Source organism: Rhinolophus ferrumequinum, chromosome 8 (genome assembly GCF_004115265.2).
Source record: "Rhinolophus ferrumequinum isolate MPI-CBG mRhiFer1 chromosome 8, mRhiFer1_v1.p, whole genome shotgun sequence".
NCBI lineage: Eukaryota > Metazoa > Chordata > Mammalia > Chiroptera > Rhinolophidae > Rhinolophus > Rhinolophus ferrumequinum.
In genome coordinates, this window is record NC_046291.1 from 78,147,320 (window position 1) to 78,175,000 (window position 27,681).

At 35.3% G+C, this 27,681-nt stretch overlaps 1 protein-coding gene and 1 pseudogene across 1 annotated transcript in view; one reads left to right on the top strand and one right to left on the bottom strand.

Moving 5' to 3' along the window:
- The window catches only part of LRP1B (LDL receptor related protein 1B), a 1,793,989-nt gene that overhangs the window by 1,253,269 nt on the left and 513,039 nt on the right, over positions 1-27,681 (top strand). Inside the window, exon 33 of the mRNA XM_033112843.1 lies at positions 25,251-25,391. Coding sequence (XP_032968734.1) covers positions 25,251-25,391 — 141 coding nt within the window. The remainder of the gene's footprint in view (positions 1-25,250; positions 25,392-27,681) is intronic.
- Positions 117-7,277, bottom strand: LOC117025916 (swi5-dependent recombination DNA repair protein 1 homolog; annotated as a pseudogene).

Below are 27,681 nucleotides of genomic sequence, written 5' to 3' on the forward strand. Positions count from 1 at the left end.
CCAGGGTAACCTTTTTCTAAGCCCTAATCGTTTATATTTTCCCTTTAAAATGTTTAACTATCTTTTAGCTAAGTTGTCATTTGCAAAGACATTCTGGAGAAAAAAATAAATACAAATTAAACATCTATAAATTCTTCTTCATGTCTACTATAGTATAGCAGTGTATCTATCATCTAACCATAGTAGTCTACAACTGAGAAAGGCTTAGTGTTTTGTTCTTCTCAGACAGCTGACCACAATGCATAAAGCGACAGCTGGCTACAGCTTCTCCACTTCTTTATTTTACATTTTTAAAATTAAAGTTTATTGGGGTGACAATGGTTAGTAAAGTTACATAGGTTTCAGATGTACAATTCTGTAATCCATCACATCTATATATCACATTGTGTGTTCACCACCCAGAGTCAGTTCTCCTTTCATCCCCATATATTTGATCCCTTTTACCCTCATCTTGTCTCCTCTTTATTAACGACTATAACTGAGATACTCATTCTTGATCTACACACTTTAAAGAGTTTTAGCTTCCATAGAAGGTCTTCTTTCTCCTGAACCTGCTTCACCAGTTTTGATTTTACTCCATTTAACCCTTATTTGGGAAGGTTCTCATTCACAAATAATTTTGGAGATCCCTGCATGACTTCATATCAAGTGATTTGGATTCACATGCATTGATATCCTTGAAGGTATTTTTCAAATATGTAGTGTCTTCAAATTCTCTGTTCATGTATTGGAAGTTTTCCCGAAATTCCAAAGATGCTTATTTCTCTGGAAAGATCTCTGTGATAATTTTCTTCATTCCCTACTTTAAGATGTTTTACAATACTTTACAAGGAATTAAGCGAAGATCGTGTTTTCTTTAATCATTTGCTTTGTGTTTTCTCTAAGTGTTGCACTCAGAGGTTTTCTTGAACAACTTGTATGAAGTGGTGGTGGATTGGCACAGGCCTGTGGAGTGTTAGGTATAATCACAGCTGAGTCTGAGGAGCTTTCTATCTTGAAAATGAAATCTTGGTTTACCTTGAGTAAAGGGAGACCTACAGAACTCCACAGCTAACCCCTGAATCCTGATCTCAGATATCCACTTGCTGCCCAGCATGCAGCATCCCTCCATGAGCCACAGAGGGTGCAAAAAACACATGCAGCCACAGCTATTTATTGAGTTTAAATGGATCTTCCTATTGTTTGCAATCGCTACTTAAAAAGGAAGATCTTAATCACTGACTTTCAGATACTACATCTTCCAACCATATCTCACTACCTCATGGAGAGCGGGCACCCAACCACAAAAATATCTCCACTTATTATGGTTGCCATTGAAGGAGCTTCACAAGGTCACTACTTGCTGCCTTCAGGTTCACTGATGAAACTCATTGTCAAAAGTTCAAGACTCAATTGCTACTTGAAGAAAAAGGGAAGAAGATGTTCTTGGGTCCCATATATTCAAGGAGCTCAGAATAAAAGATAAAAGTCCACAAAACTTCCCAGGCCCCAGGTAATAATAATTGTAGGTTGTCATTTTTTCATATCTTTATCTCTTTTTATCTCTTATTCAGCCCTTTTGCACACAGCCCTTTTATCCAAAGCATGCCCGAAGCATCAGAGTGACTAAATTGGGGATATTTCAAGTATTAGCCCAAATATTTCCAGAACAAGAATTTCTATTAGAATAATGAGCATGTATTCATCCCAAGGGACATATGTGCTAAAAACAAAACAAACAAACAAAATTGAGGAATTTATTCTAATAGCCAGTTGAAGGGTTAAACACCAGTTTTATATGATTTATGTTTTAAAAGGATAGCTTGATATTGTGTGAAAACTGGACTATGAAGGAGGGCAAGAATGAAAACTGGAAAACTTTGGGAGGCTGTTATAGGAGTTCAGGTGAGAGACTATGATAGCTTGAACTAGTGTAGTAGCAGTGGAAGAAGAAGGAATAGACGTTTTAGAAACAATTTGTAGGTAGCTAATTGGAATATACTTTAGAGGTAAGGTTCAGAAATGCTTCAACTTAGGGTGTGTTTTCTCTCAGTGGCTCTTGTTGTGCTTCTCATCTTAGACCTTCAAAATGTCTCAGAATCTTTTTAATAATTTCCCCAGTACTTTGTTTTGCCCTTAATTTATTAGCATATGTGGGCTAGTATATATTAATCATCTATGGATGCCATACTAAAATAGCACAGCATTGGTGGCTTCAACAATGACATTTCATTTTCTCACAGTCTGGAGGCTAGGAGTCCAAGATCATGGTGTCAGCAGGTGAGGTTTCTCCTCTGGCCTCCTTGTGTTATAAATCTTCCTGCCATGTCCTCATGTGGTCTTTTCTCTCTGCTCACAGCCCTGGTTTCTCTTCTTATGAGAACACCAGTCATTTTGGATTAGGACCCCACACTTATGACCTCATGTAACCTTAATTACCTCTTTAAAGACTCTGTTTCCAAATACAGTCAAATTAGGGGCTAGGTCTTCAATTTGTTTTGGGGAGGTGGGCACAATTCAGTTCAAAACAGGGAAGGTCATCACCTAACTTATTAACCCTTTTAAGACTTTACTTAAGGTGAGCACCTTAAAAGGAGAAAATAATTCTCTTAAACCTTTCTCCTAAACATGTATAAGTCAAGGTCAAACAAAGAATTAAGTTGTTTTCTTTAAACACTGTTACTCTGACTTGTTTAAAACAGTTACAAATATAATAATTCTAATATTTCATTTCCCCTATCTTAATAGGGCATTTATATATGATTGAACTTGGTGTTGATCACCTTTGGAGTGATCACCATAGAAAATTAGAATTTTTTTTCCATTGGCAAGAATTTTCACTACTAATCTCAAACAGCATCCACATGAATGAATGTAACTAGCGTAGAGGAAGAAAAATAATTTCCCCTCTACCCTTTTAAAGTCTTCTCTTATACCCCAGGGTTAAAAGACAAATTAACAGGAGGAAAAAACAAACAAACAAAAAACAAACAATATTAATTATGTATTTACAAGACCCCACAAAGATATGAGACTCAAAGGACAGCCAGACTGTTGAGGCTTATGTAACATACTAAGCTAAGGAAAGAAATAAGTGTCTATAGCTTCAAAGAGGGGAAGGCAATGCACGTGAAGATGAGTAGAGGAGGTGTTTGTAAACATATCCTGCCATGCACTGCCTCTATCAGATAACACAGTTATCACTGGTGATAGCTCTCTTCCTGGTACAGGCCCCTTTTCAATGTAAATTTTCTTGATAGAGGGTTACTTCTACTGTTTTCAGAGCTTCTCCTGTGTCTGATTTTTCTTAAAATAATCAGGTCAAAGTAATCCTTATGCCAAAAAGGCATACTTTGGGGGTGGTGCATTCTGCTAACCTGAAGAAAAGTAGTGTAAAATCGTAGAAAACTAGTGCAAATCCATTCATCATTCTGAAAAAAAAACAATCCCACATACATTCTTATTGACAATATTTTGGAAATATTGGAAGTATTTTTCTGAATCGCTTACATATTAGAATCAACATAGTCACATGCATGTTTCTTTTTTTTTTTTTTTGACTCATTGTTTCTTTCTTTACCTTTTATCGTCTTTACCACTCCAGTCACTTGGCTAAATACTTCATACATATATATTTTATAGATGATAGCCTAAGACTAAGAGTCCAAGTAAGTTGTTCAAGATTATCTAGACAGTGTCATAGGCAGGTATCAAAGCAGACTTCTATGACTCCAAGCCACATTCTCTCACCTACTGTAGACTCTCAACCAGCCGGGAGACCATCCATATATCTTGCATTGGTATATGAAGGTCTGACAATTAAGTTCTCGAATTCATCCTAGAAAAAGTGTTACATACCTCATTGCTGGATATCACTATGGTCACCTTTGTAGTACTTCTGTTGGGAAGCTATGCACCAATGCCAGCACCTACTCCGCTCTTCAAAGCAATTTTGGCACTCTTTCTGGAACAGCCATCAGAGCTGTTGTTGTATTACCCTGGATGTCCTGAATGTCATCAAAATATCTTCCTTTCAATATTTTCTTTATCTTTGGGTAAAGGAAGAGTTATTGGGGGTCAGATCAGGTAAGTAGGAAGGGTGTTCCAATGCAGTTATTTGTTTACTGGCTAAAAACTCCTTCACAGACAGTGCCGTGTGAGCTGGTACATTGTTGTGACCAAGAGCTATGAAATGAATTGTTCATAAAAATTTCAGATCCTCTAACTTTTTCATGCAGCCTTTTCAGCACTTCCAAATAGTATACTTGGTTAACTTTTGTCTGGTTGGTACGAATTCATAATGAATAATCCCTCTGATATCAAAAAAGGTTAGCAAAGGTTAGCAAGTAGGTGAACTTAATTGTCAGACTTTCATATATGTATGGAGGGAAAAAAATGATAAGACATAATTCCAGCCTGAAGAATCTTACATTTAAAACATGGGGACATACATGTAAATAAACAAAGTGCTATAGGATGATGCACATTTTAATAGAATTGTAAACAGATTACAGAACAACACAAAGGATCACTCTACCTCCTGGGGACAAAGAAAGATTCCAAATATAGGCACCATTTGAGATGAAGCCAGAAATCTGTTTATGTATCCATTATTCTGATCATGGGAGTAAAAATGGGTATAGCAGTGGAGGTTAAGTATTACAGGTGGAGAAAAATTGAGGGGAAGTACTGAAAAGGCATAGAAATGTTTGGGAATTATCATTTTGGAAAATTATAAATACTATCAACTCTACATTAACATATAATAAGAACTGGTGTAGTGGAAAATGCAAAAAGGACACATATAAACCATAGTTCAGACACAATCAAACACAACTGTCATAAAAAATTGATATTTAATTCAAATGTATTTAATTAACATGTTCAGATGCTGTGCTTTGTTACGTGAGTTGAACAAGTTAGTTCTTCATCCCTTCCTTCCCCTGCCCTGCCTCCTCTTTCTCCTCTTCCGTTTTTCTAATGAAAACAATCTTGGGTAACATCAGTTTTTACTTTTTATTTTCTAAAACTCCCAACAAGTAGTTATTTGGAGCCTTCTTGTTTTTGTCAGCTAATTCTTTCCTCTCACTGTTATTGTCACCTTCATCATTGCACAAAAATTCTAGTGCACTGACAACCGAGTCAAGCCATCAACTTGGAAATCATATCACCTGCTGTTCTCAAGGGTTTCTCCCTACACCCCCACACTGCCCGCTCAGCTCTCATTGAGGCAAGCCTCTCCATATAACAGTGAATGGAAAAATTTTCGGGCCGTATCTGTCAGTTCAAAGTCACAATAGCTTCGAAGCAAAATTCTCGGCCTTGTACAGTGCTCTCCATCTTACCTTAACTGTCTTCCCAATTCCCTGTTTAAGAAAAAAATAAAAATGAAAACAAGCCTTGGGGGAAGGCAGAGCAAAGAGACTTCTAGTTCCATCACTGCCTTAAGAAATATGTTTCTACATAGGGTTTCAGACAAACTGCAGAGAGCTAGCTGCTCCTGCACAGAAGAGCAGCTCACAGGCTAACAGACTGCTAGAAGCAAACATACACACCTTTGATTGGCCAGATGGCGGGGCGTTCCTGATTTGTAGTGGGTACAGTGTGAAAATGTAATGGTTTCCATGTAATTATAAATAATAGACTTGTTCTGATATGTACATAGTTCTCATATTAACAGTAGTTTGAATTATTTTTCTTTACCATTACCCTTTTGGTTATTTTCGTTATGATTTTTTTTTTTTTATTATAACATGGTTCATCTATCCTGGAAAATTCAAAGATGGCTGCAATTGAATATTCCAGTAACACAGGGCACTGTGGGCAGTTACAGATCTGGTGATAGAAAGTTAAGTAGGCATCAAATCATGGATAGCCTTTGTGCCATGCTCAGGGGTTTGGCAGGGGGAAGCCACTGGGGAGTTTTAAGCGGCATTTTGGAAAGACCACCCTAGTATTTCCTGAACAATGATAGGAGGATGAGAATTGGTGAAGCCCTGAGGTAAGCGGTTTCCTTGGGAATGGAAAGGGATTAAAATATTCCCTTGGTGAGATAATAAAGGTAAGGAATTAAGTGGACTTGCTTAGATTGCATAGACATCTCGGAGAGGCCATGGCGGTAGGGTGGGGAAAAATGATGACTGTCTGGTTTTATCTCTGATAACTGACTGGGGTCATTCACTATCAGTTGCTGCCTCAGTTGATTCAGGCTGCTATAGTAACAAAAATACCATAGAATGGATGGCTTAAACAGCAAACATTTATTTCTCAGAATTCTGGAGGTAGAGAAGTCCAAGAGCAGCAGATTTGGTATTTGGTGAGAACTCACTTCCTGATTCACAGAGTGCCAGACAGTCTTGCTGTCTCACAGTGGAAGGGATGAGAGAGCTCTCGGGTGCCTTTTACAAGGCCACTAATTCCATTCATGAGGGTTGTTCTCTTACAACCTAACACCTCTCTAAGCACCACACTGTGGGGTTCTATTTCAACATAAGTTTTAGAGGGTCACAAACATTTAATCAATAACAGATGTTTATTGGGAAAGAAGCATATGTGGAAAAAAATAAAAGGTATTTTATTTTGGTAATGTACAGTTGGTGGTGACTTTGTTATATTCAGTTAGAAATACCTACCATGCAGTTGGATACGTGGACTGAAGTTTCAGAGGATAGTCAGGCATAAGACAGAGATTTGGGAGCTATTAGGGTGATGATGTTGTTATTGAAATCACGAGGGACTTCTCACTACCGCTCCTCCTCAAATTCCCAGGCAATAGACAAAATCTCAACTCTTTTGGCTATTTCTTTTAAAGTTTGTTGCCGTGTTTATGGATTAAAAACAAATTTTAGAGATTGCTTATTGAGTTAATACTATGGGACCTGAAGATACAGAGTTCTTGAGCCCTCTCCCCAACGTGTGTTTCCCCTGAAATTCTCTGATTTCCTTCTTCAGTATGGAAAGCTTGCATTCAGATTTGCGGCTACATCCTTGAATGTCTATAGCATTACATTGGCGGGTTCTTTTTACCTATCTTTTCTGTTTTCTAGATCTTACATACTATTTCCTAGTTTCCTACCATGTTTTAGTGAAGTACAGCTTCCAGCAGCTTTCTGAGAGAGGGGTGCTCATGTGGTAAATTTATGAACACGATATCTGAAAATGCCTTTATTTTACCTTAACATTTGGTTGGTTGGTATCTTAGTTTGACCTGCTGTAACAAATTTCCATATACTTGATGGCTTAAACATGAATTTCTCACAGTTTCTCACAGTCCTGCAGGTTGGTAAGTCCAAAATCATGGTGCCGGCAGATCCAATGTCTGTTGAGGGCCTGCTTTCTGGTTTGTAAACAGCATATTCTTGTATCCTGACATGGTGGAGAGCAGAGTTAAGAGAGAGCGCTATCTAGTTCTCTTCTTACAAGGACACTGTGATTTCACCATGGGGCTCTACCCTCATGACCTCCCAAAGACCACATCTTCCAATATCAATGCGTTGGGGATAAGTTGAATATGAATTTGGAAGGAGACACAAACATTCAGTCCATAGCATTTGAGAATGGAAATCAAGATTGGAAATAATTTGTATCAGATCTTCCAAGGAATGCTTGATTGTCTTCTCAAATTTAATGTTGCAATTGAGAAATCCAATGCAACTCTGCTATTGTATCCTTTGATTATTAACTATTTTTTCTCTCTAGAAATTTTTAGGATCTTCTCTTTGTTCCTTTTATTCTGGTATTTCTTCATGTGTTTCTGTTTTCATCTTTTTTTTTTTTTTTTTTTTCTTTTTCTGGGAACTTCTTTGGTTCTTTCATTCCGAAAACTGATATCCTTCAGTTTGGAAAATAATGTTATTATTATTTTTTTATATATATGATTTTTTATTCTTTGTTTCTCGAATATCTCTTTCTGAACGCATGTAACTTAGATGATGAACTTCCATTTTCTATTTTTTTCCTTCATTTTCTTTTTATTTCCTTGAGGAGTTTTTCAACTTTAAACTTTCTATCATTTTGTTGTTGCTGTTGTTTGTTTCAGCTATAACAGTTTTAACTTCTATGAGCTCAAATTTTGGTTTCACTGTTTCTTTTTTATAAACTCCTGCTCTTGCTTTAAGAATGTAGTATGTGTTATAAATGTGAGGATATTAATTTGTTTTTTATTTTGTTCTAGCTTGAATTTATTTATTTATTTATTTATTTATTTATTTATTTATTTATTGCTGCTCTGTTTCCTTTGAGTATTTATTTTTTGTGTGTTTACTTATTAAATTTTGTTCTTGGTCATGGTGTAGTCTTTCTTCAATTACGTGGTGATTCTTGACTGTCTCTTCACCTAATTGTGATTGATAATCCTGAGTTCAAAAAGCAGAGTTTATGTTAATTGTAAGCATCATTAAAAAGAGCTATATTGAGCATTTAGGAGGAGAGATGATCCACCATTAATCAGCTTCTTCAGAGTATTGAGAGGGACAGTTTCTCCCAAAAGGGAAACCCCTTAATCTCTCATGTAGGGGATAGTCTGGATGCCAGCTTCCCCAAAAAGTAGAGGAAAGGAACCTAGAGGTCTCCTAACTGTATATCTGAATAGCCTAGTGGGGTTTGAAAAATCCTGATGTCATGCCACAGGCCAAAACAATGTAGTGACAATCTCTGAGAGTAGCTATCGTGTGTGTGTGTGTGTGTGTGTGTGTGTGTGTGTGTGTGTGTCTCAAGTTTCCCTGGGTGATTCTAATGTTTGTCTCCAGTAGAGACCCATTAGACCAGCAAGTATAGGCATCACTTCGGAAGTTAGGAATGCAAATGCTCAGGCCCCACCTTAGACCTACTTGATCTTAAACTCTGCAATTGGGCCCACAAATCTGTGTCTTAACAACTCTCCAGCTGATTCAAACTCATGCTCAATTTTAGACTCACTAATATAGATTATCCCCTAATCCCTGTGTTTATGTGTGGTATTCACACCCTTAATTGTATCTTATTGTGAGTGTCATCTGTGCTGTGGTCTTCTTTTTCAGAGGGTAAATCTCTAATCTTTGACCAGGATTGATTGTCACTCTCTTAGCTATGTACACTGGGTACCAACTGCTTCTAATTGGACTCAACAAATCTCCTACTTTCAATTTAATTTATCTGATTTAGAGGTCTTAAATTCCCCAATTTCTGAGCTTTTCTGAATTTCTGCAATGCAAATTAACTTCCATCTGGCCTCCTCCCATTGCAGATGTAGGTTTTAATTTTGTCTGTTAAGTCGGTAAACAATTATAATCTGCTTTCAACCTACTGTTTTTATTGCCGTGGCCTCTTCTCCGATTCCTTCTCTTTGGAGGCTGATGACTTTTCCATTGCTTTCTTGTTAATTTAGGGATTTCAGAAGATAGAAGAAATAATAAAATTGCCAGATTAAGTACAGGACACCTAGTTAACTTTAATTTCAAATAGACATTTTTTTTTGAATAAATATGTCCTAAAAATTTATTTTCCCTTTATCTGAAATTCAAATGCAACTGGGCATTATAGTTACTATTTTAAACATAAATGGCTAGTTTTTGAGAAAATGTAACTAAAAAATGGATCTCAACAATTATAATAGCAGTCACTAAAAATGTGTATTCTAAATATTTCAGAAGGAAGTTATTAAACATACCTAAAACTTCATAATTATACAGTTAAAATGCAGTAACTGAAATATACATTGCAACTGTCTTGAATTTAGGATCAAATTTTAATTGAATTTATATTTATCAAGTAATGTTTGCATTGCAAAGTGTGGTGTTATTAGGTCCAGTGGGATACTCTTTTATGCACAGAGCAGCACAGTGGAAAGAGCATTGAAGTTCCAGTAAAACCAAATGAGAGTTAACACCATACTTCTACTGTGTGACTTTGGAGAAGGTTATCTTTTAACCTTCTGTTTGCTTATCTTTAATAGGACATGTTTCAACATATCACATCTCATTACTGATAATTAAATGAGACAGTCAGATTTGCTTATATTTAGAGCCCAGCAAAGGCCCTGGAATTTAGTAAGATTTAGTAAATTTATTTTACTTCTCTCTCTCTCTCTGCTTGGGGCCATGTGGCTTGAGCCACAAAGCAATTTATAGATGGCTATCACCTGTGCTGTGCTTGGAGGTACCTTGAGATGCCAAGCCACGAACCAAGGCTGGCTGTCGCTAGTGGTGGGCTTAGAGCTGCTCAGCCAGAGTTATTGGACAGGATGAATCCAGATGCTGCTTTTATGGGTTTTGTGAACCTTTGAGAGATTTTAGGAATGTCCACAACATGAGCCAAGGCAAGCCATTTATATGGAAAAGTAACTGGAAGGGGCTTGGGTGTAACCGACAGTTGGTTGGGGTGTGGTTAGATATGGCATATGCCTGCATCTGCACGAGGGAGGGGGAGGACTCAACAAAGAAACATTGGCTTCTGCCAGCTCCTCAGTCCAAGAGAAAGCTGCCCCTCCAGCCCTCGTCTTTGAGCCAGACAATTCAGTTCCGCCCTGTATGTCGCTGGCACCTTTTGAGCTGCTGCCCCAGTGCTGGAGCTCAAAGCGACTGAGTCCATCAGCAAGTGAGTCCGTGCATGGTCTCTAGGAGGAGTGCCTGGGATTGCAGCCCCCCTCCATCTCACTCAGCCACAATCTCCACTGGTTTTCACAGCCAGAAGTTATGGGGACTTCTCTCTCTGGCACTGTAACCCTGTGTTGGTGAGAAACTGGGACCCCTCTCTCCTCAGGTGGGGACCTCCACAGCCGAGATACTCTTCCTTTTTTTAATGATCACACATGGGTGTGGGACAAGCCCATTCTGTGTCTCTGCCCCTCCTACCCATCTTTAGGTGGCTTTTTCTGTATGTCTTTATTTAGTTTTAGGGCTTTGGTTCAACTTAACTTCAGACAATTCTCAGTGATGGGTGTTCTGCAGTTTAATTGTAATTGATGTGGTGCTGAGAGGAGGTGAGCACAGCGTTTACCTACTTTGCCACCTTGACCAGAAATCCCATCAACATGTTCAGTTTTAAATGGATGGAATCTAGGTCCATGGTAAGTTTTATCTTAGTTGACAGAAACATGAGAATTTGCAGAGAGAGATATATCTTAGAAAATGATTTGCCACTTGCTCTCTTTAGCTCTAATGTTGCTGTATAGTTCCTGCTCAAGACACATTTTGGTCTTAAAGACTGAGGAATAAAAGAGCAAATTCATTCCCTAAGTGATACATTTAATTAGAGGTGGTCTAAAATAAGATATCCCTGGGTTGTCATGGGTTGTCAGTGTTAGAACTCTTAGCTTCATTCAATCAGCTTTTTTCCAAGGGTGAGGTGCTTTGTCATAGAAGACAGAAATGGGTCATGTTTCAATGTGGGCTGCGTTAAAAACCTAAAACCAACACTGGCCTTTTTCCTGAGTTAGAGAGGTCAGTCCATTAGACTCTGAATCCTACACACTAGGTAAATTTCCCTTGTTATGTCTTGATTGTGTCCATAATTTTTACAAATTGCATAAATTTTATTTCTGAAGTGATATACATATAGTAATAAAGAAACTAATACAAAATAGACTTTGTAATCAATGGCAATATCTCATACTCCAACCTTCCTATCCACAGTCTGACTTCTCAAAGATAAAACCCATACAGTTGTATATATTAGTTTGTCTGGGGTTACTGTCAAATACTCTAGATGATATTACCACAAAACAAATTCTTTATCAACTTTAGATATCATGCATTAAATTACTGATATCAAAGATAAAAGCCTAATTATTTACACTACATACGTTCTTTCCTTTCATTTTTTTCTAAACTAAGTGAAGTTACCCAATCTGTTTTCTATCACATTTTAAATCTTTGTTTTTTAACATGAGGATATTCTTTCTAATCTCATTTTCTTCTTGCTTTGCATGTAAAAACTTCAGTCAACTCCACTTTTATTTTTACATTAATATTGTTTTTTACATTTATGTCCTGTACTGCAACTCCATAGTGAGTCCTCTGTGCTTTATTTATATACTGACTTTAAAAGTTGAAAACAAATAAATGTTATTTAAAGGATTATAGACTAGGATTAGAATTATGGAAAAGGCTTACGTTTGCTTCTTACCTAATTCTCTCTTTCTATCTTTATTTCTTTTTCTATCTCTGTTCCCATCTCTCTCTCATTCTTTTTTATTTTCTCCTGGAGATTTTACTCCCAGAGTCCTCCATTCTTATGATCCACTGTGGATAGCTTTGTCTTATGTTTGCTGCATAAAATTTATTTGTAGGCATCCCTTGCCATCTTATTTTGTTCAATTATCTGTTCCTTAGTTTCCATGACATTATTTTGACTTATTTTCTCCTTTTGCTCAGGTCCAACTTCCAGATTATTCTTAAGAGTTCATGGGTGATGAACTTTGTGAACTTTGTGATATATATTCTCTTCCCCTTCTCCCATGCACATACCTTACAGTTAGGTAATAGTTTGGAATACAATTCTAACTTGATTAGAATTCCCCATAAGAATTTTGGAAGCATTGCTTTACTGTGCTCTAGTTTATAGCATCAACGAAAAGAAGTCTGATGTAAATTTGATTTGTGTTCTCTTGAATGTGATTTACATTTTTCCTGTCTGAGAACTTAAAAAGAAAAAACAATGTTTTTCTTTAAGCATGGTATTTTGAATATCACACACACACATGTTCACATTTTCTATTCTGTATTCTGGTGGATTACTTAGAACTGTGGTCCTCAAATTTTTGGTCTCAGGATTCCTTTGTATTTTTTTTTTTTTTAATTGAGAATCCTAGCAAGCTTTAGTTGATGTGGGCTGTATATATCAATATTAGAAATCAAACCTGAGGAAATTTAAAATAGGTACTTATTTCATTTTAAAATGACAAAAATAAAAATTTCTTATGTTAATCTAAGTAACATTTTTAATGAAAATAACTACATTTTCTAAAAACAGTTAGCAAGGAGAATGGCAATGTTTTACATTCTTGTAAATCTCTTTAATGTCTAAATAAAGTATAGCTGGATTTTCATATCTGGTTCAGCAGGTGTTGTTTGGGTTGAAATATATGCAGTTGGAAAAGGGAGGTTATTTTAATAGCTTTTTCAGATAATCATGAATATTCTTTTTTAAAACTACACCAAAACTTAATAAATGGTAGTATCTTAAAGGTGAGTTGCTATAGCCAACCACATCATTAAATCTTTGTTCCCTCCTATGTTAAATGCCATTGTTCTAGCTTGTACTATGAATTGATCACTTGGCCATGCCTGGCTTTGTCCTATGATGCATCAGTTATTTGGAAAATACTGGCTTCTTGATTTATGTAAATCTTTCAAATGTTGACATAGTTATACCATATAAAAATTATGTTCATGAATATTGCCACAAATCTCATTAATTTTTTAAGTATTAGGAATCTGTGAAATTCATGATGTTGAACAAAAGTTTTTCCAATGTTCCAATTTTCATTTGAAACATTTAATTGAAATATATTCTTTCAATTGTTTCATTATGATTGAAATATATTCTTTCAGTTGTTTTTCTTAGTGTGAGAGACTTGTTTCATTTTTCATTTTTATATGTTTAGATTGTATTTATTTTTATTTTAATTAAATTTTGAGCCGTTTTTGGTTTACAACAATATTGAGAAGGGGTTTCAGAGTTTTCCATATACTTCCTGCCCTTACAGATGCATAACCTTCCCCATTTTCAATATCACTCACCAGAATGGTACTATTTTTTTTTTTTTAAACCAAGGATAAACCTGGTTTGACAAATCATAATCACTCAAAGTCCATTGTGTACCTTTAGGGTTCATTCTTGGTGTTGTACATTCTATGCATTTAGACAAATGTGTAATGACACATAGCTCTCATTATAATATCATACAAAGTTTTCACTGTCTCAATACTCCTCTGTGCTCTGCCTTTTCATCTCCCTCAGCACCACCACTTCTAGAAAACACTGATCTTTTTATAGTATACGTACTTTTGCCTTTTCCAGAATGCCTTATAATTGAAATTACACAGTATGTATTCCTTTCAGTTTGGCTTCTTTCACTTGTAATATGTATTTAAAGTTCCTCTATATATTTTATGTCATTATCGATCATTTCTTTTTAGTGGTGAATAACATTCCATTGTCTGGAGAGACATAATTTATTTAGATTCATCTACTGAAGGACATTTTGGTTGCTTTCAAGTTTTGGCAGTTATGAATAAATCTGCTATAAACATCCACATCAGATATTTGTTTAGACATAAGTTTTTAAGTCCTTTGGGTAAATGACAAGGGTGTGGTGGGTGGATCACATAGTAAGAGTGTGTTTAATTTTGTTAACACTGAATCATCTTTCAAAATGGCTGTACCATTTTGCATTTTATTCAGCAATATATGAGAATTCCTGCTGCTCCATATTTTTGTCAGTGTTTGGTGTTGTCAGTTTTCAGTTTTAGCAATTTTGATAGGTATATGGTGGTATCTGACTGTTGTGTTAATTTGCATTTCCTTGAAGACATACTATGTGGAACATCTTTTCATATGCTTATTGGTCATCTATATATCTTCATTGATGAGGTTTTTATTAAGGTCCTTGCCCAGGTTTTATGTATTGATTTTTATTGGTAAGTTTTAAAAGTTATGTATGCATTTGAATAACAGTCTGTAATCAGACATATCATTTGCAAATATTTTCTGCCTGTATGTGGCTTGTCTTCTGATTTTCTTGATCCTGTCTTTTGCAGAATATTTTTAATTTTAATGAAATCCATTTTATCAAATATTTCTTTAATGGATTGTGTCTTTGGTGTTATATCAAACAAGGCATCAACCATCCCCAAGGTTATCTAGGTTTTCTCCTATGTTATTTTTTAGGAGATTTATAGTTTTGCATTTAGATGTAGGACTGTGATAAGCCATGAGGTAATATTTCTGAAGTGTAAGGTTTGTGCCTAAATTATTTTTTTTTTTGCATGTGGATTTCTAGTTCTTCCAACACTATTTATTGAAAAGACCCTTTTTGTTCCATTGTATTGCCTTTGCTCCTTCGTCAAAGATCAGCTGATTATATTTAAGGGGTCTATTTGTGAGCTCTGTATTCTGTTGCATTGATCTGTTTGTCTCTTCTTGTAACAATTCCATAATGTCTTCATTAATGTTGTCTTATAGTAAATGTTGAAGTTGGTTATCGTACGTCTTCTAACTTTGTTATTCATAATTTCATTTATTTTTGAGAAAATATCTTCCAAAACCTAAGTCTGAATAGCCATAGATTTGCTGTCAGTCATTCTTTCAAGTAAAAATGATAATCCATGAAAAAGGTAATTAATTCTTTTTGTAGTTCAATCTTATAAGTACATTGTTCCAGACAATCACACTTCAGTCTGCAGCAGAAGTGCGTTATGCACACTTTCTATTTTGTCACACAGAATAATAAGACATGTATTGAAGATTCAAGATTTAATAAAACTAATACATTTTACTAGTCAGTTAAGGACATTCTTAAATAAAACTGGCATAAGAAAAAAAAATCTATGAATGCAAAGCAGTGGAGAATCCAGTGATTCCAAATACAGTTTGATGATACTGGCTCTTGTACTTTTTACATTAATATTTTACTTATCTTTCCTTTTCTATCATATTATATATTTATCTTTTTCTATTTATGGAAGATTTCATCAACCATATTTACTATTATTTCTGTTAGAAATATGTTTTAGACATGTTTTAATCTCTATGAATTCTTATTGTCTGTTTTTTTTAGATAGATAGATAGATAGAGATATCTATAGAATATCTATATCTATATATATGTAACATTTCCCCCAAAATAAGACCGGGTCTTATATTAAGTTTTGCTCCAAAAGTTGCATTAGGTCTTAGGGTCAGGAGATGTCATCCTGAAAAATCATGCTAGGTCTTATTTTCTAGTTAGGTTTTATTTTCGGGGAAACACGGTATATATATGAATATCTTTGATGATTTTTAAAGATATTTTCTGAATTATTAATTTTTGTGCCACTGTGTTTATCTTAGTGTTAACTTTTCATTCTTCTGGTTTCCCTCATTGAACTGGAGATTCTTTGTTTCCCATGAGATTTAACAAAAGACTTGGTGTATATCACGGGGTTTCCTCCACATTTATGAAAATAAAGTTCCTTATACTTGGTATCTTCCTTGAGGGGACATTTCCAACTAGGAGCTCTGCATGGCATTGGACATTGTGAATTGTAGGAGGGAGCTTATAGGTTTTTCTTTGGAGGTCAGGCTTTAGGTACATTAAATGTCAGAATGAAGAGTCCCTTATTGTAAAGCACCAGGCTTAGTATCGCACACCTCTTTTCTGAGTATCTTAAAACAGATCTATGGTTATGTATTTATTTGAGACTTTCTGTCAGCCACCAGTTGTCTGTAAGAAGTAGGATAGAGCATGGTGATAGGTGGCATTATGTATAAAAATACTGTCACTTCATCACTCTATTTTTAATCTTTTTTTGCATTTCCACTCTATTACTTAGAAGATGCAACCAAGGTCATCCAGAGTTCTGCGGAGAGGGATGACTTCCGTTCTTCCGTAACCTTTTAAAAATAACATTCTAGGTTGCACCTTTATCTGTCCATTTCTCCATTTTTCTATTTCTATCGATATATATCATCCTTTACATGTTATTTATATGCCCCTCATTTTCTTGTTTATTATGTGGGTTCATATAAGGTTTAGTCTCTTTTATGTTTCCATATTTTTATCACTGTGGCATAAGTGGAAGAAATAGAAGCAGAAACACAAGGGCTTAGTCCAGAATACTGTCCAGTATACCTTTTTAATAAAGTCTCTACAGTCAATATTTCTACTTTTTTCTTCACAGGCAACTTATTTGTTCTTAGGTAAAGTTGGGTGTGTAGATAAAAATATGTGAATAGGCTTTCTAACTGCACAATCCTAGTCCAGAGAGAAGACTAAACTCCATACATCTAAGGAAGGGGACACTATAAAAACAAGATTAACTCAATTGACTCTTAAATCAGTGTTTGGTCTATAACCTGGGAGCATTATTCATTCTGTGACCAGGGAAAACTACTAACTTTGTCTTTGCTTCAGTGTTCTTAACTGATAAATTTTTTAATAATAGTAATATTTACCTTGTAGAATTGTTGTGAAGATTAAATGAATTAATATGTCTGTACTGTTTAGAATTCTGCATCACGCAAAATCAGATTCAGGTAGGGGAATTATTGTCCATGTCTGCAAAATTATTGTTTTTGTAATACCTGAAACTAAGCTTTGGTTCAGTCAAAATATTCAGGCATTTGAATAAGTATAATTGTACCTTGGGGGTAAAAACGGCATTATTTTGTTCATAGAATTAAATAACCTTACTTTAACTTCTAGGTAGAAATTAATTTGGTTTCAATTGTCATTAGATACTTGCTAAAAAGTATAAATTATCCAAAACTTTTAAAATTAAGAAGTTTGTTTTAAATAATTTTATTACCGTAATTATTATTATTTGTTTAATTCACTCAGCAAAAAGTCTTAGAAAGAACACAAGTTTTGGAGACAGGAAGACCAAATATGTAAATTTGATTAAGATAGCTAATCTCTATGGATCTCAGGTTCTTCATCTATGAAATGATAATAGTTTCCTTATAGCTCTGCTATGAGAATTTGAAGTAATATAAAAATAAATGTGTAATTTTCACTAAATGCAAGCTCTCTGGAGGTCAGGGCTTGTTTTTATCTATGGGACGCTGCAGAGTATCTACCATTAAATGAGCACTCAATACGATTTAACAGTATACATTAGTAAAATTTTAGAGGAAAGGGCAATAAACTGTGTAAAACATAAAAGAGGTTATTAGGACTGTGAAGAATTCAGTAAAGGAAAGCACTGAAGATTGAAAGCTTACCTCATTTATTACTTTTAATAATTCATTTTTTCAGCTACAGTTTGAATTCAGTATTATTTTATATTAGTTTCAGGTGTACAGCATAGTGGCTAGACATTTACATAATCCATACAGTGAACACTCTGATAAGTCTAGAACTCTCCTGGAACTATACATAGTTACTGCATTATTATTGACTATATTCTCTAACCTGTATTCTACATCCCCATGACTATTTTGTAACTACCAATTTGTATTTCTTATTCCCTTCCCCTTTTTCCACCCAGCTCTGGACCCCTCTCCTATCTAGAAACCATCAGTTTGTTCTCTGTATATATGAGTTCGTTTGTGTTTTGTTTATTTATTTGGTTTTTAGATTCCACATATAAGTGAAATCATATGGTATTTGCCTTTCTCTGACTGACTTATTTCACTTAGCATTATACCCATCCATCTTATTGCAAACGGTAAGATTTCCTTTTTTATGGTTGATTAACATTCCATTGTGTGTGCGCATACACACACACACACACACACACACACACACACACACACACCACATCTTCTTTATCCAATTGTCTATTAATGGACACTTGGGTTGCTTTCACATCTTGGCTGTTGTAAGTAGTGCTGCACTGAACATAGGGGTGCATATATCTTTTCAAATTATTGTTTTGGATTTCTACTGATAAATACCCAGGAGTGGAATTGCTGGATCATAAGGTAGTTATATTTTTAATATTTTGAGGAAACTCTGAAATGTTTTCCATAGTGGATGTACCAATTTACAGTCCCCAACAGGAGGGTTCCTTTTTTCTCTGCATCCTCACCAACACTTCTTGTTTGTTGATTTATTGATAATAGCAGTTCTGACAGGTGTGAAGTGATAGCTCACTGTGATTTTACTTTGCATTTCTCTGATGATTAGTAATGTTGAACATCTTTTCATGTCTGTTGGCCATGTACATGTCCTCTTTGGAGAAATGTCTATTCAAATCCTCTGCCTATTTTTTAATTGAGTTGTTAGGTTTTATATATTTATTAATTTTTTTTGTTTGTGTGTGTGTGTGTGTGTGTGTGTGTGTGTGTTGAGTTGTAATAGAGCAATGTCAGAGAGTTTACTGCCAATGTTTTCTTCTAGTAGTTTTATGGTTTTGTGTTCATTCTTAATTCGTTTTGAGTTCATTCTCGTATGTGGTGTACTAAGGTTATTCACTTTTTTTTTTTGCATACGTCTGTCCAGTTTTCCCAACACCTATTATTGAATAGACTGTCTTTACCCCATTGTATATTCCGTCCCTTTGTCATAAGTGAAATAACCATATAGGCATGGATCTATTTCTGTAGTCTCTTTTCTGTTCTATTGATCTGCATGTATGTTTTTATGTTGTTTGATTACTATAGCCTTGTAGTATAGTTTCATATCAGATAGCATGACACCTCCACTTTTTTTTCTTCATTCTCAAAATTGCTATGGCTATTCCAGGTATTTTGTCGTTCCATATGAATACTAAGATCATTTGTTCTTCTGTGAAAAATGCCATTGGTATTTTGATAGGGATTGCATTGGATCTACAGATTGCTTTGGCTTGTATGGACATTTTACCTGTTAAATCTTCCTATCCATGATCACAGTATATGGGGTCGGACAATAAAGTTGAGGAACTCATACCAGAAAAAGTGCTACATACTTCATTGCTGAATATCACTATGGTCACCTTCGCAGTACTCAGCTTGGGAAGCTATGCACTGATGCCAGCACCTAGTCCACACTTGAAAACAGTTTTGGAACTCTTTCTAGAATGTCCATCAGAGCTGTCGTCATGTTACCCTTGATGTACTGAATGTCACCAAAATGTCTCCCTTTCAATACTTCCTTTTTCTTTGGGTAACAAAGAAGTCACTGGGGTCCAGTCATGTGAGTAGTGAAGGTGTTCCAGTACAGTTATTTGTTTACTAGCTAAAAACTCCCTCAGGGACAGTGCTGTATGAGCTGATGCATTGTCGTGATGCAAGAGCCATGAATTATTGGCAAAAATTTCAGGTCGTCTAAGTTTTTCACACAGCCTTTTCAGCAGTTCCAAATAGTAAACTTGGTTAACTGTTTGTCCAGTTGCTACAAATTCATAATGAATAATCCCTTTAATATTAAAAAAAGGTTTGCAATATCATTGGAACAAATTTGTGAACTTGATTGTCAGACGTCGTATGCTACCCTTTATTTGTAGCTTCGATTTCTTTCTTCAGTGTTTTATATTTTTCCAAGTACAGGTCTTTTACCTCCTTGGTTAAATTTATTCCTAGGTAGTTTTATTTTTATTTATTTTATTTTTTTATGCAATTATAAATGGAATTGTTTCTTAATTTTTCTTTCTGATAGTTCATTATTGGTGTATAAAAATGCAACTGATTTTTGAATATTAATTTTGTATCCAACTATTTTATTGAATTCATGTATCAGTTTTAATAGGTTTCTGGTGGAATCTTTAGAGTTCTGTGTATATAGTATCATGTTATCTGCAAATATTGATGGTTTTACTTCTTTTCCAATTCGGATGGCATTTCTTTCTTTTCTTCTCTGATTGCTGTGCCTAGGACTTACAATACTATATTGATTCATAGTGGTAAAAATGGACATCCTTGTGTTTTTCCCGATATTTTAGCTTCCCCCCCGCCTTGAGTATGGTATTAGCTGTGGTTTTGTAATATAGATTTGTTCCCTCTATTCCGACTTTGCTGAGAGATTTTGTCGTGAATGTATGCTAGATTCTGTCAAACACTTTTTTTGCGTCTATTGATAGGAACATAAGATTTTTATTTTTCATTTTGTTTATGTTGTTTAGCATGCTAATTGATTTGTATCCACAACCTGGCATCCTCTGCATAAATCCCACTTGATCATGTTTTAATGCATGATTTGTTTTGCTAACATTTTGTTGAGGATTTGCGTTTTGTTCATCAGGAATATTGGCCTGTGATTTTCATTCTTTCTTTTTTATTTTTCTTTTCTTTTTTTGGTAATGTGCTTGATTTTGGCATCAGCATAATTTTGGTCTCGTAAAATGAGCTTTGGAACTTTCCATCCTCTTGAAATTTTTGGAATTCTCTGATTTTCTGTTTCTTCTTCATTTAGTCTTGGAATATTGTGTGTTTCAGTAATTTATCCATTTCTTCCAGATTATCCAATTTGATGGCATTTAATTGTTCACATATTGTCTTATTCTCCTTTGTGTTTCTGTAGTGTCAGTTGTCACTTCTCTTTCATTTCTGATTTTATTTATTTGGGTCTTATAAACCTTTTTCCAGACTGATCAGGAGAAAAAGATAAGTTTTGTTTATCTTTTTGAAGAACAAGCTCTGCTTTCATTGATCTTTTCTATTTATCTATTTATTTTTTAGCTTCTATTTCATTTATTTCCACTTGGATCTTTATCATTTTCTTCCTTCTACTCACTTTTTTTTGGTCTTTTTACCTCCCTGGTTCCTTTCTAGTGGAGGGTTCAATTTTCTATTTGAAATCTCTCTTGTTTTTTGAGGTAGGCCTACATTGCTATGAATTTCCGTCTTATGAAACTGATTTCACTGTGAGCCATTGATTTTTGGTTGTTGTGTTTTCATTTTTATTGTCTCAAGATATTCAATTGATTTGATGATCTTGTTAACCCATTCATTATTTAGTAGCATGTTATTTTACCTCCATGTATTTGTGTGTTTTTTATGTTTGTTTGTTTGTTTTTTCTTTTTCTTTTAAGAGAAGACACTTGATATGATTTCAGTCTTCTTAAATTATTGAGAGCCGTTTTGTGTCCCAGCAGTGATCTATCTTGGAAAATGTTCTATGTGAACTTGAAAAGAATGTATATTTGGCTTCTTTGAGATGAAATGCTTGAAAATATCAAGTAAATCTATCTGGTCTAGTGTATCCTTTAAGGCCTCTATTTTCTTGTTAATTTTTTGTGTGGGAGATTTGTCCATTGGTGTAAATGGGGTGTTGATGTCTCCTACTATGATTGTATTATTGTCAGTCTCTCCCTTTATGTCAATAAAGGTCAATATTTGCTTTATGTATTTTGGTGCACTTATGTTGGGTGCACAAATGTTTACTAGGATATTGTCCTCTTGTTGAATTGATCCTTTATCATTAGGTAATGTCCCTCTTTGTCTTTTATTATAGCCTTTTTATTAAAGCTTATTTTGTCTGATGTATATATTGCTACCCTAGCTTTTGTTTGTTTCCATTCACATGAAATTCTTTTCTCATCCCTTTACTTTCAGCCTGTGTGTGTCTTTTGATTTGAAGTGAGTCTCTTGTAGACAGCATATGTTTTCTTATCCATTCAGCTAACCTGGGTCTTTTGATTGGAACATTTAATCCATTGGCATTTAAAGTGATTGCTGATAGATAACTAGTTATTTCCATTTTATTATTCATATTTATGGTCTTTCTTTCCCTCTTCTTATTAAAAAGTCCCTTTACCATTTTTTTTTTTTTTTTTTTTTTTTTTTTTTTTTTTTGACATACTGGTTTGGTGGTGATGAATCCTTTTAGCTTTTTCTTGTCTTGGAAGCTCTTTATCTTTCCTTCAATTTTAAATGACAGACTTGCTGGGTACAGTAGTATTGGTTATAGGTTCTTGCTTTTCATCATTTTGAATATTTCTTTCCAATCAGTTCTGGCCTGCAAAGTTTCTTTTGGGAAGTCAGTTGACAGTCTTATGGGAACTCCCTTGTAGGTAATGAACTGTCTTTCTATTGCTGCTTTTAGGATTCACTCTTTGTTTTTAAACTTTGGCGTTTTAATTATGATGTGTCTTTGTGTTGGCCTCTTTGTGTTCATTTTGTGTGGGACTCTCCTCACTTCCTAGACTTGTATGTTTATTTCCTTCACCAAGTTAGGAAAGTTTTCAGTATTTTTTTTTTTTTTTTTGTATGTTAGTTCTCAGTCCCTTGCTTTCTCTCTTCGCCTTCTGGTACGCCTATGATTTGAATATTGTTATGCTTGATGTTGTACTAGAGGTCCCTTAGACAATTTTGTTTGTTTGTTTGTTTCCTTTTGCTGTTTTGATTCGGTGTTTTCTGCTACTTTGTATTACAAACCTCTGATTTGGTCTTCTGATTCTACTAACCTGGTGAATCATTCTAGTGAATTCTTCATTTCAGTTATTGTTTTCATTTCTGACTCGTTCTTTTTTATTGTTTCTATGCTTGTGTGTGTGTGTGTGTGTGTGTGTGTGTGCTTGCATGCACATGTGTAATTTCTATCTTTTTGTTGAAATTCTCAATAATTTCCTTTACCATCCTTTTAACCATTGTTTTGAACTGTGTTTCGTAGGTTGCCTGCTTCCATTTTGTTTAGTTCTTTTTCTGGAATTTTCTCCTGTTCTTTCATTTGGGACAAATTTCTTTGTTTTTTCATTTTGGCTACCTATCTTTGTTTGTTTCTATGTATTAGATAGATCTGCTGTGTTCCCCAGTATTAACTAGGTGGCCTTATGTATTAGGTGCCCTATGGGGCCCAGCAGTCCCGTGTCCATGATCACCTGTGCTGTGTTCTCAAGGAGTATCCCTTCTTTAGGATGTATGTGCTCTTCTGTTGTAATTGAGGCTTGATTGCTTTTGGCATGTCAGTGAGTGGGATTGATTCTCAGGCTGACTGGCTGTAGGGTTTAGCTCATCTATAGCTTATGGGCTGCTGTGCAGATCATTTACCCCATGAAGCAAGATTTGCCCCAGCAGGGCCTGGTGTCTACTGATACACTGTTAGGGTGGTACTCTGCTGTGGTCTAAAGCCAAGCTCTAGGTATTTTGGTTCCAGGGTCTCTTGGGAAGGGGTATGGTGTGGGCCCAGGTCAGCCACTGTCTGTGACCATCCAGGGACTATCTGATAAGCTATAAAGTGATATGCAGTTAGTGATGGACTGTGCTGGACCTAGAGGTGTATGGCAGGGACCACACTGCAGTCCGCAGACACTGCCACCAGTACAGAGCCTGGGATAGGTCCACAAATAGCACAGGGTTCCCTCAGGCCTGCTGCCACCACCTACTGCCCATAAGTCTCAGCTGCTGAAAGAGCTTTGGATTATATGAGAGGTGGGTGAGGCTTGATGTCAGGGAGTCACCAGCTTAGGGCAAGTGGTATTCACCAGCTTAGAGCTATTCAGGAAAATTCTCAGAGCACACTGAGGCAAGCTGCTGCCTGCCTGAGACTCATAGACCCCTGAGAGTTGTCCGAGAAAGAGTGCAATATGGGAAGGGCTGACTGTTGCCCAAGAAAATACCTAATCCATTGAGTGTGAAGGGTGGGGCTGGGTCCAGATTGTCACCAAGGTGGAGTGAGCAGAGTTCATCAGGCCAATGCAGATTCAGATTTAGCCATGTGTGACGGGCCTTAACACAGGAAAAATGTCGGTGCCTGGATTGTTTTCTGGCAGGACAGTTCTACACTAGAAAAATGACAGCTGTCCCCCCATCCGTGTTCTGAAGCCACAGAACTCAGTCTCTCCCTATATGTCTCAGATGCCTCCCACATCACCATCCCTTTGCCAGAGCCCTGGGAGAGTGCCTGCAAGCACGTTTGTGTGTAGACCCTTTAAGGGATGTGGATATCCTGCAGCCTTCTGTCTCACCTTGGCAGTTGGAATCCCCACTGTTTTTCACAACCAGATGTTGTGGGGACTCCTCTTACTGGTGTGGAACAGGGCTCCCTCAGTCCTCCAGGAGGGACCTCTATGTGAGAGATATCCCTCCCAATTTTCAACCACCACAGACAGGTGTGGGGCAGGCCCATTTCTTGTCTCTGCATTTCCTACCAATCTCAATGTGGCTTATTCTTTATATGCTCAGGTTTAGAACTTCTGCTGAGCTAGACTTCAGATGGTTCTCCAGGTTAATTGTACAATTTAATTATAATTTTAATGCCATGGGAGAAGTCAGGCACAGTGTTTATCTCCTCCATCTTGCTCCCCTCCTCAAAAGCTTACATACCTTAAACAAGTTAGAGAAGAATCTTTGTGTACTTGTTTAGATATTTTGTTGGATTTTGCCATTTATTTACAAATATGCTATAATTTACAAATATCACTATGATCATGTTTGAGTATATGCATAATAAAGTCTGTATTATATATTAACTTAAAATATGATTTTATATATATCATGTATTATTTAAAAAACTTAGTTAAGGATTTCTAACTGGGGAGGAAGGAGGAAAATATAAATAATAAATTCTCTCTATGGTATACATTTTTAAAAGTAAAAGTAAGTTTACTGCTTTCCTTAGAAACAGTTTGGGAATAAATAAATTTGAAGGCATTATAGTTTGATAGCTAATTATCATTATTTAATAACATCATTATCTGTTTTTCATAAAAAAAATCTTTTAATTTTTATAGATAAGAAATTATGGTGGGCAGACCAAAATTCAGCTCAGCTGGGAACCTGCAACAAAAGAGATGGAAGAAACCCCACTGTCTTAAGAAATAAGACTTCTGGGGTTGTTCATATGAAAGTGTATGATAAAGAATCACAGCAAGGTAAGTCACATTGTAATGAATTTGTGCCACCTTTTAAATATATAATGCTTTTTTTTCACATTATTTTCTCAGTTGATCAATTGAAAGTTCCTATTTTTTTTTTTTGCTTCTATTATAAAAATGGAAAAAAGGCAAATGATGCTTATTATTATAAGAGAAATTACTTTGATCTAAAGGTATACAATGAGGTTTCAAAACATTTGAAAGCTGTCCAAAGAATCTAAATTTTTCAGGTCTTCAAAGAGGTCTTATCCAGTTGTTTATTAAAATACACACACACATACACACACACACACACACACACATATACATATACCAGCAAAATTATGCAATATATAATTAAGCCTGGAAACTGAATGAACTAGATGACTTCAAATGGATTTGTCAACATAAGAATTCATATCCAATAAGCAGTGCATTGTTTGGCTTGAAACATTTTTGTTTTTTGTTTTTGCTTGTCCAAATGGTGTGCGGTGAAATGGAGTGAGAGAACTAACAGATGGTTTACATAGGAGGACTTGTCACATTGCCCAAATGGCAATTAGATTAGAGATGCCATCCAGTACAGCCCCACACCTGCTAGTTTCTTAGTTTTTGCTCCATGATGCATGACATTAGCAGAACCCCCTTTCTAGAAAGAAATATTTCTGTATTCTACATGATTATGTTAGTCACTGCCATGAGACTTTCTAGCTTCGTGAATCTTCTTAGGAGAAAAATATTCAAGGAAATGTAAAGGGATTTTCATGTAAGGTCATGTAGACTAAAGCAGAGAAGGGTATAGGTAAAAATAGTGAAACAAGGGGATAACCAATTCTGAAGACAGGTGATGACCATCAAGTAGTCAGGATTTGTTGGAGAGACCAATTGATTGTTGTACCTGCGCCCCCAGAGACACATGGGGACCTGATTCATGATTGTCTTCACTATACAAAGCCAGGGCAAAATATTGGTCTTAATTCCTTTGTTGACTGAGGCAGCAAGAAACATATTTATTTTCATGAAAAAGAAATTTATAGAGAAAATAATTGCTTTAAAAAAACTAACAATTGTCACCCCAATAAACTTTAATTAAAAAAATAAAATAAAATAACAGTCTGAAGTGATTACTGGGGTCCTTTCATGGTTGGGAAGACACCAGCACCCAAAGTCTTTAGCACAGATCTGTATTTGTTGCCTGATATTTTGTTGTTGTTCATCATTTATAATAACGAAGAGGGGTGTTTTCATAAGCAATTATGTAATGGAACATTTTCTGTATCAAAATAAATAACTTTACTGGCATTCATGTCATGGGGAATATATTATTAGCTGGGAATAAAACAGTGGTTCTCAATAAAATATCATGACCTTTTTTGGTGGTTTCAATACAATATATTTTTTTGTATGTAAAAACACAATACTATGAAAAACTTTAGTTCATATTCTATAATTAATGAGATTATATATGAAAACACATATTAGAAAATACAGTAGAGAAAGAGATATTATATTTCTAAACAAGGCACTTAAAAACTATATTCTCTTTTTCAAAATGTGAAAAAGCCCATGTTTTGTTTGAAATTGTAAATTGATGTAATACATCTAATGTTTCTAGATACAGTTCCAATAAAATTTCTTGGAGGAAAAATATAGTATATTATGCTTGGCTCACTCTGCTCATGTTAACAAGATTTCCTTCATCTTTCAAAAATTTGATCCTATGGGTACAGTTGTGTATTATACCCCCATGACAGTTTTTCCAGACTGACAAGGACCTCTAGTAGTTAGAAATTAGTGGTGTAATATGACTAAGCTTAAAATGTAGTGAAAATACTATTTTAACAGAAGAATATGCTGATAAAAGCATCTGTACTAAAGACAATCCCATTAACAGAATCACACCAGTTAGCTTAAAAGCTTCATTAGTATGAAATATGAGCCATTTAGAACTGTTTAAGGTGTTAACATTACTACCTCTTTGAAATTCAAAGTACAATTAGCTACTTCATTTATCATTTTTGACATAGATCACTAGAGTGCTGGGACTTCTCCTTAGTCAGGTGGACTTTTCTAGCTCCACTAAAGAATTGAGGCATGAGGTTTAAAAATCAATATCATTATAAAATATTGAGCCAAGCTAGTATTTCTAACTTATTAGATAGATAATCAGTACCTAAATTATTACTTTTAAAAATAATAATTTTCCTATATCAAATCTGTTTGGTAGGCAAAGATACTTACTGTACATAATGACTCATTTCATTTTCTTTTTTTTCTCTCCTTCACTGTCAATTTTCCCTTAGAGACT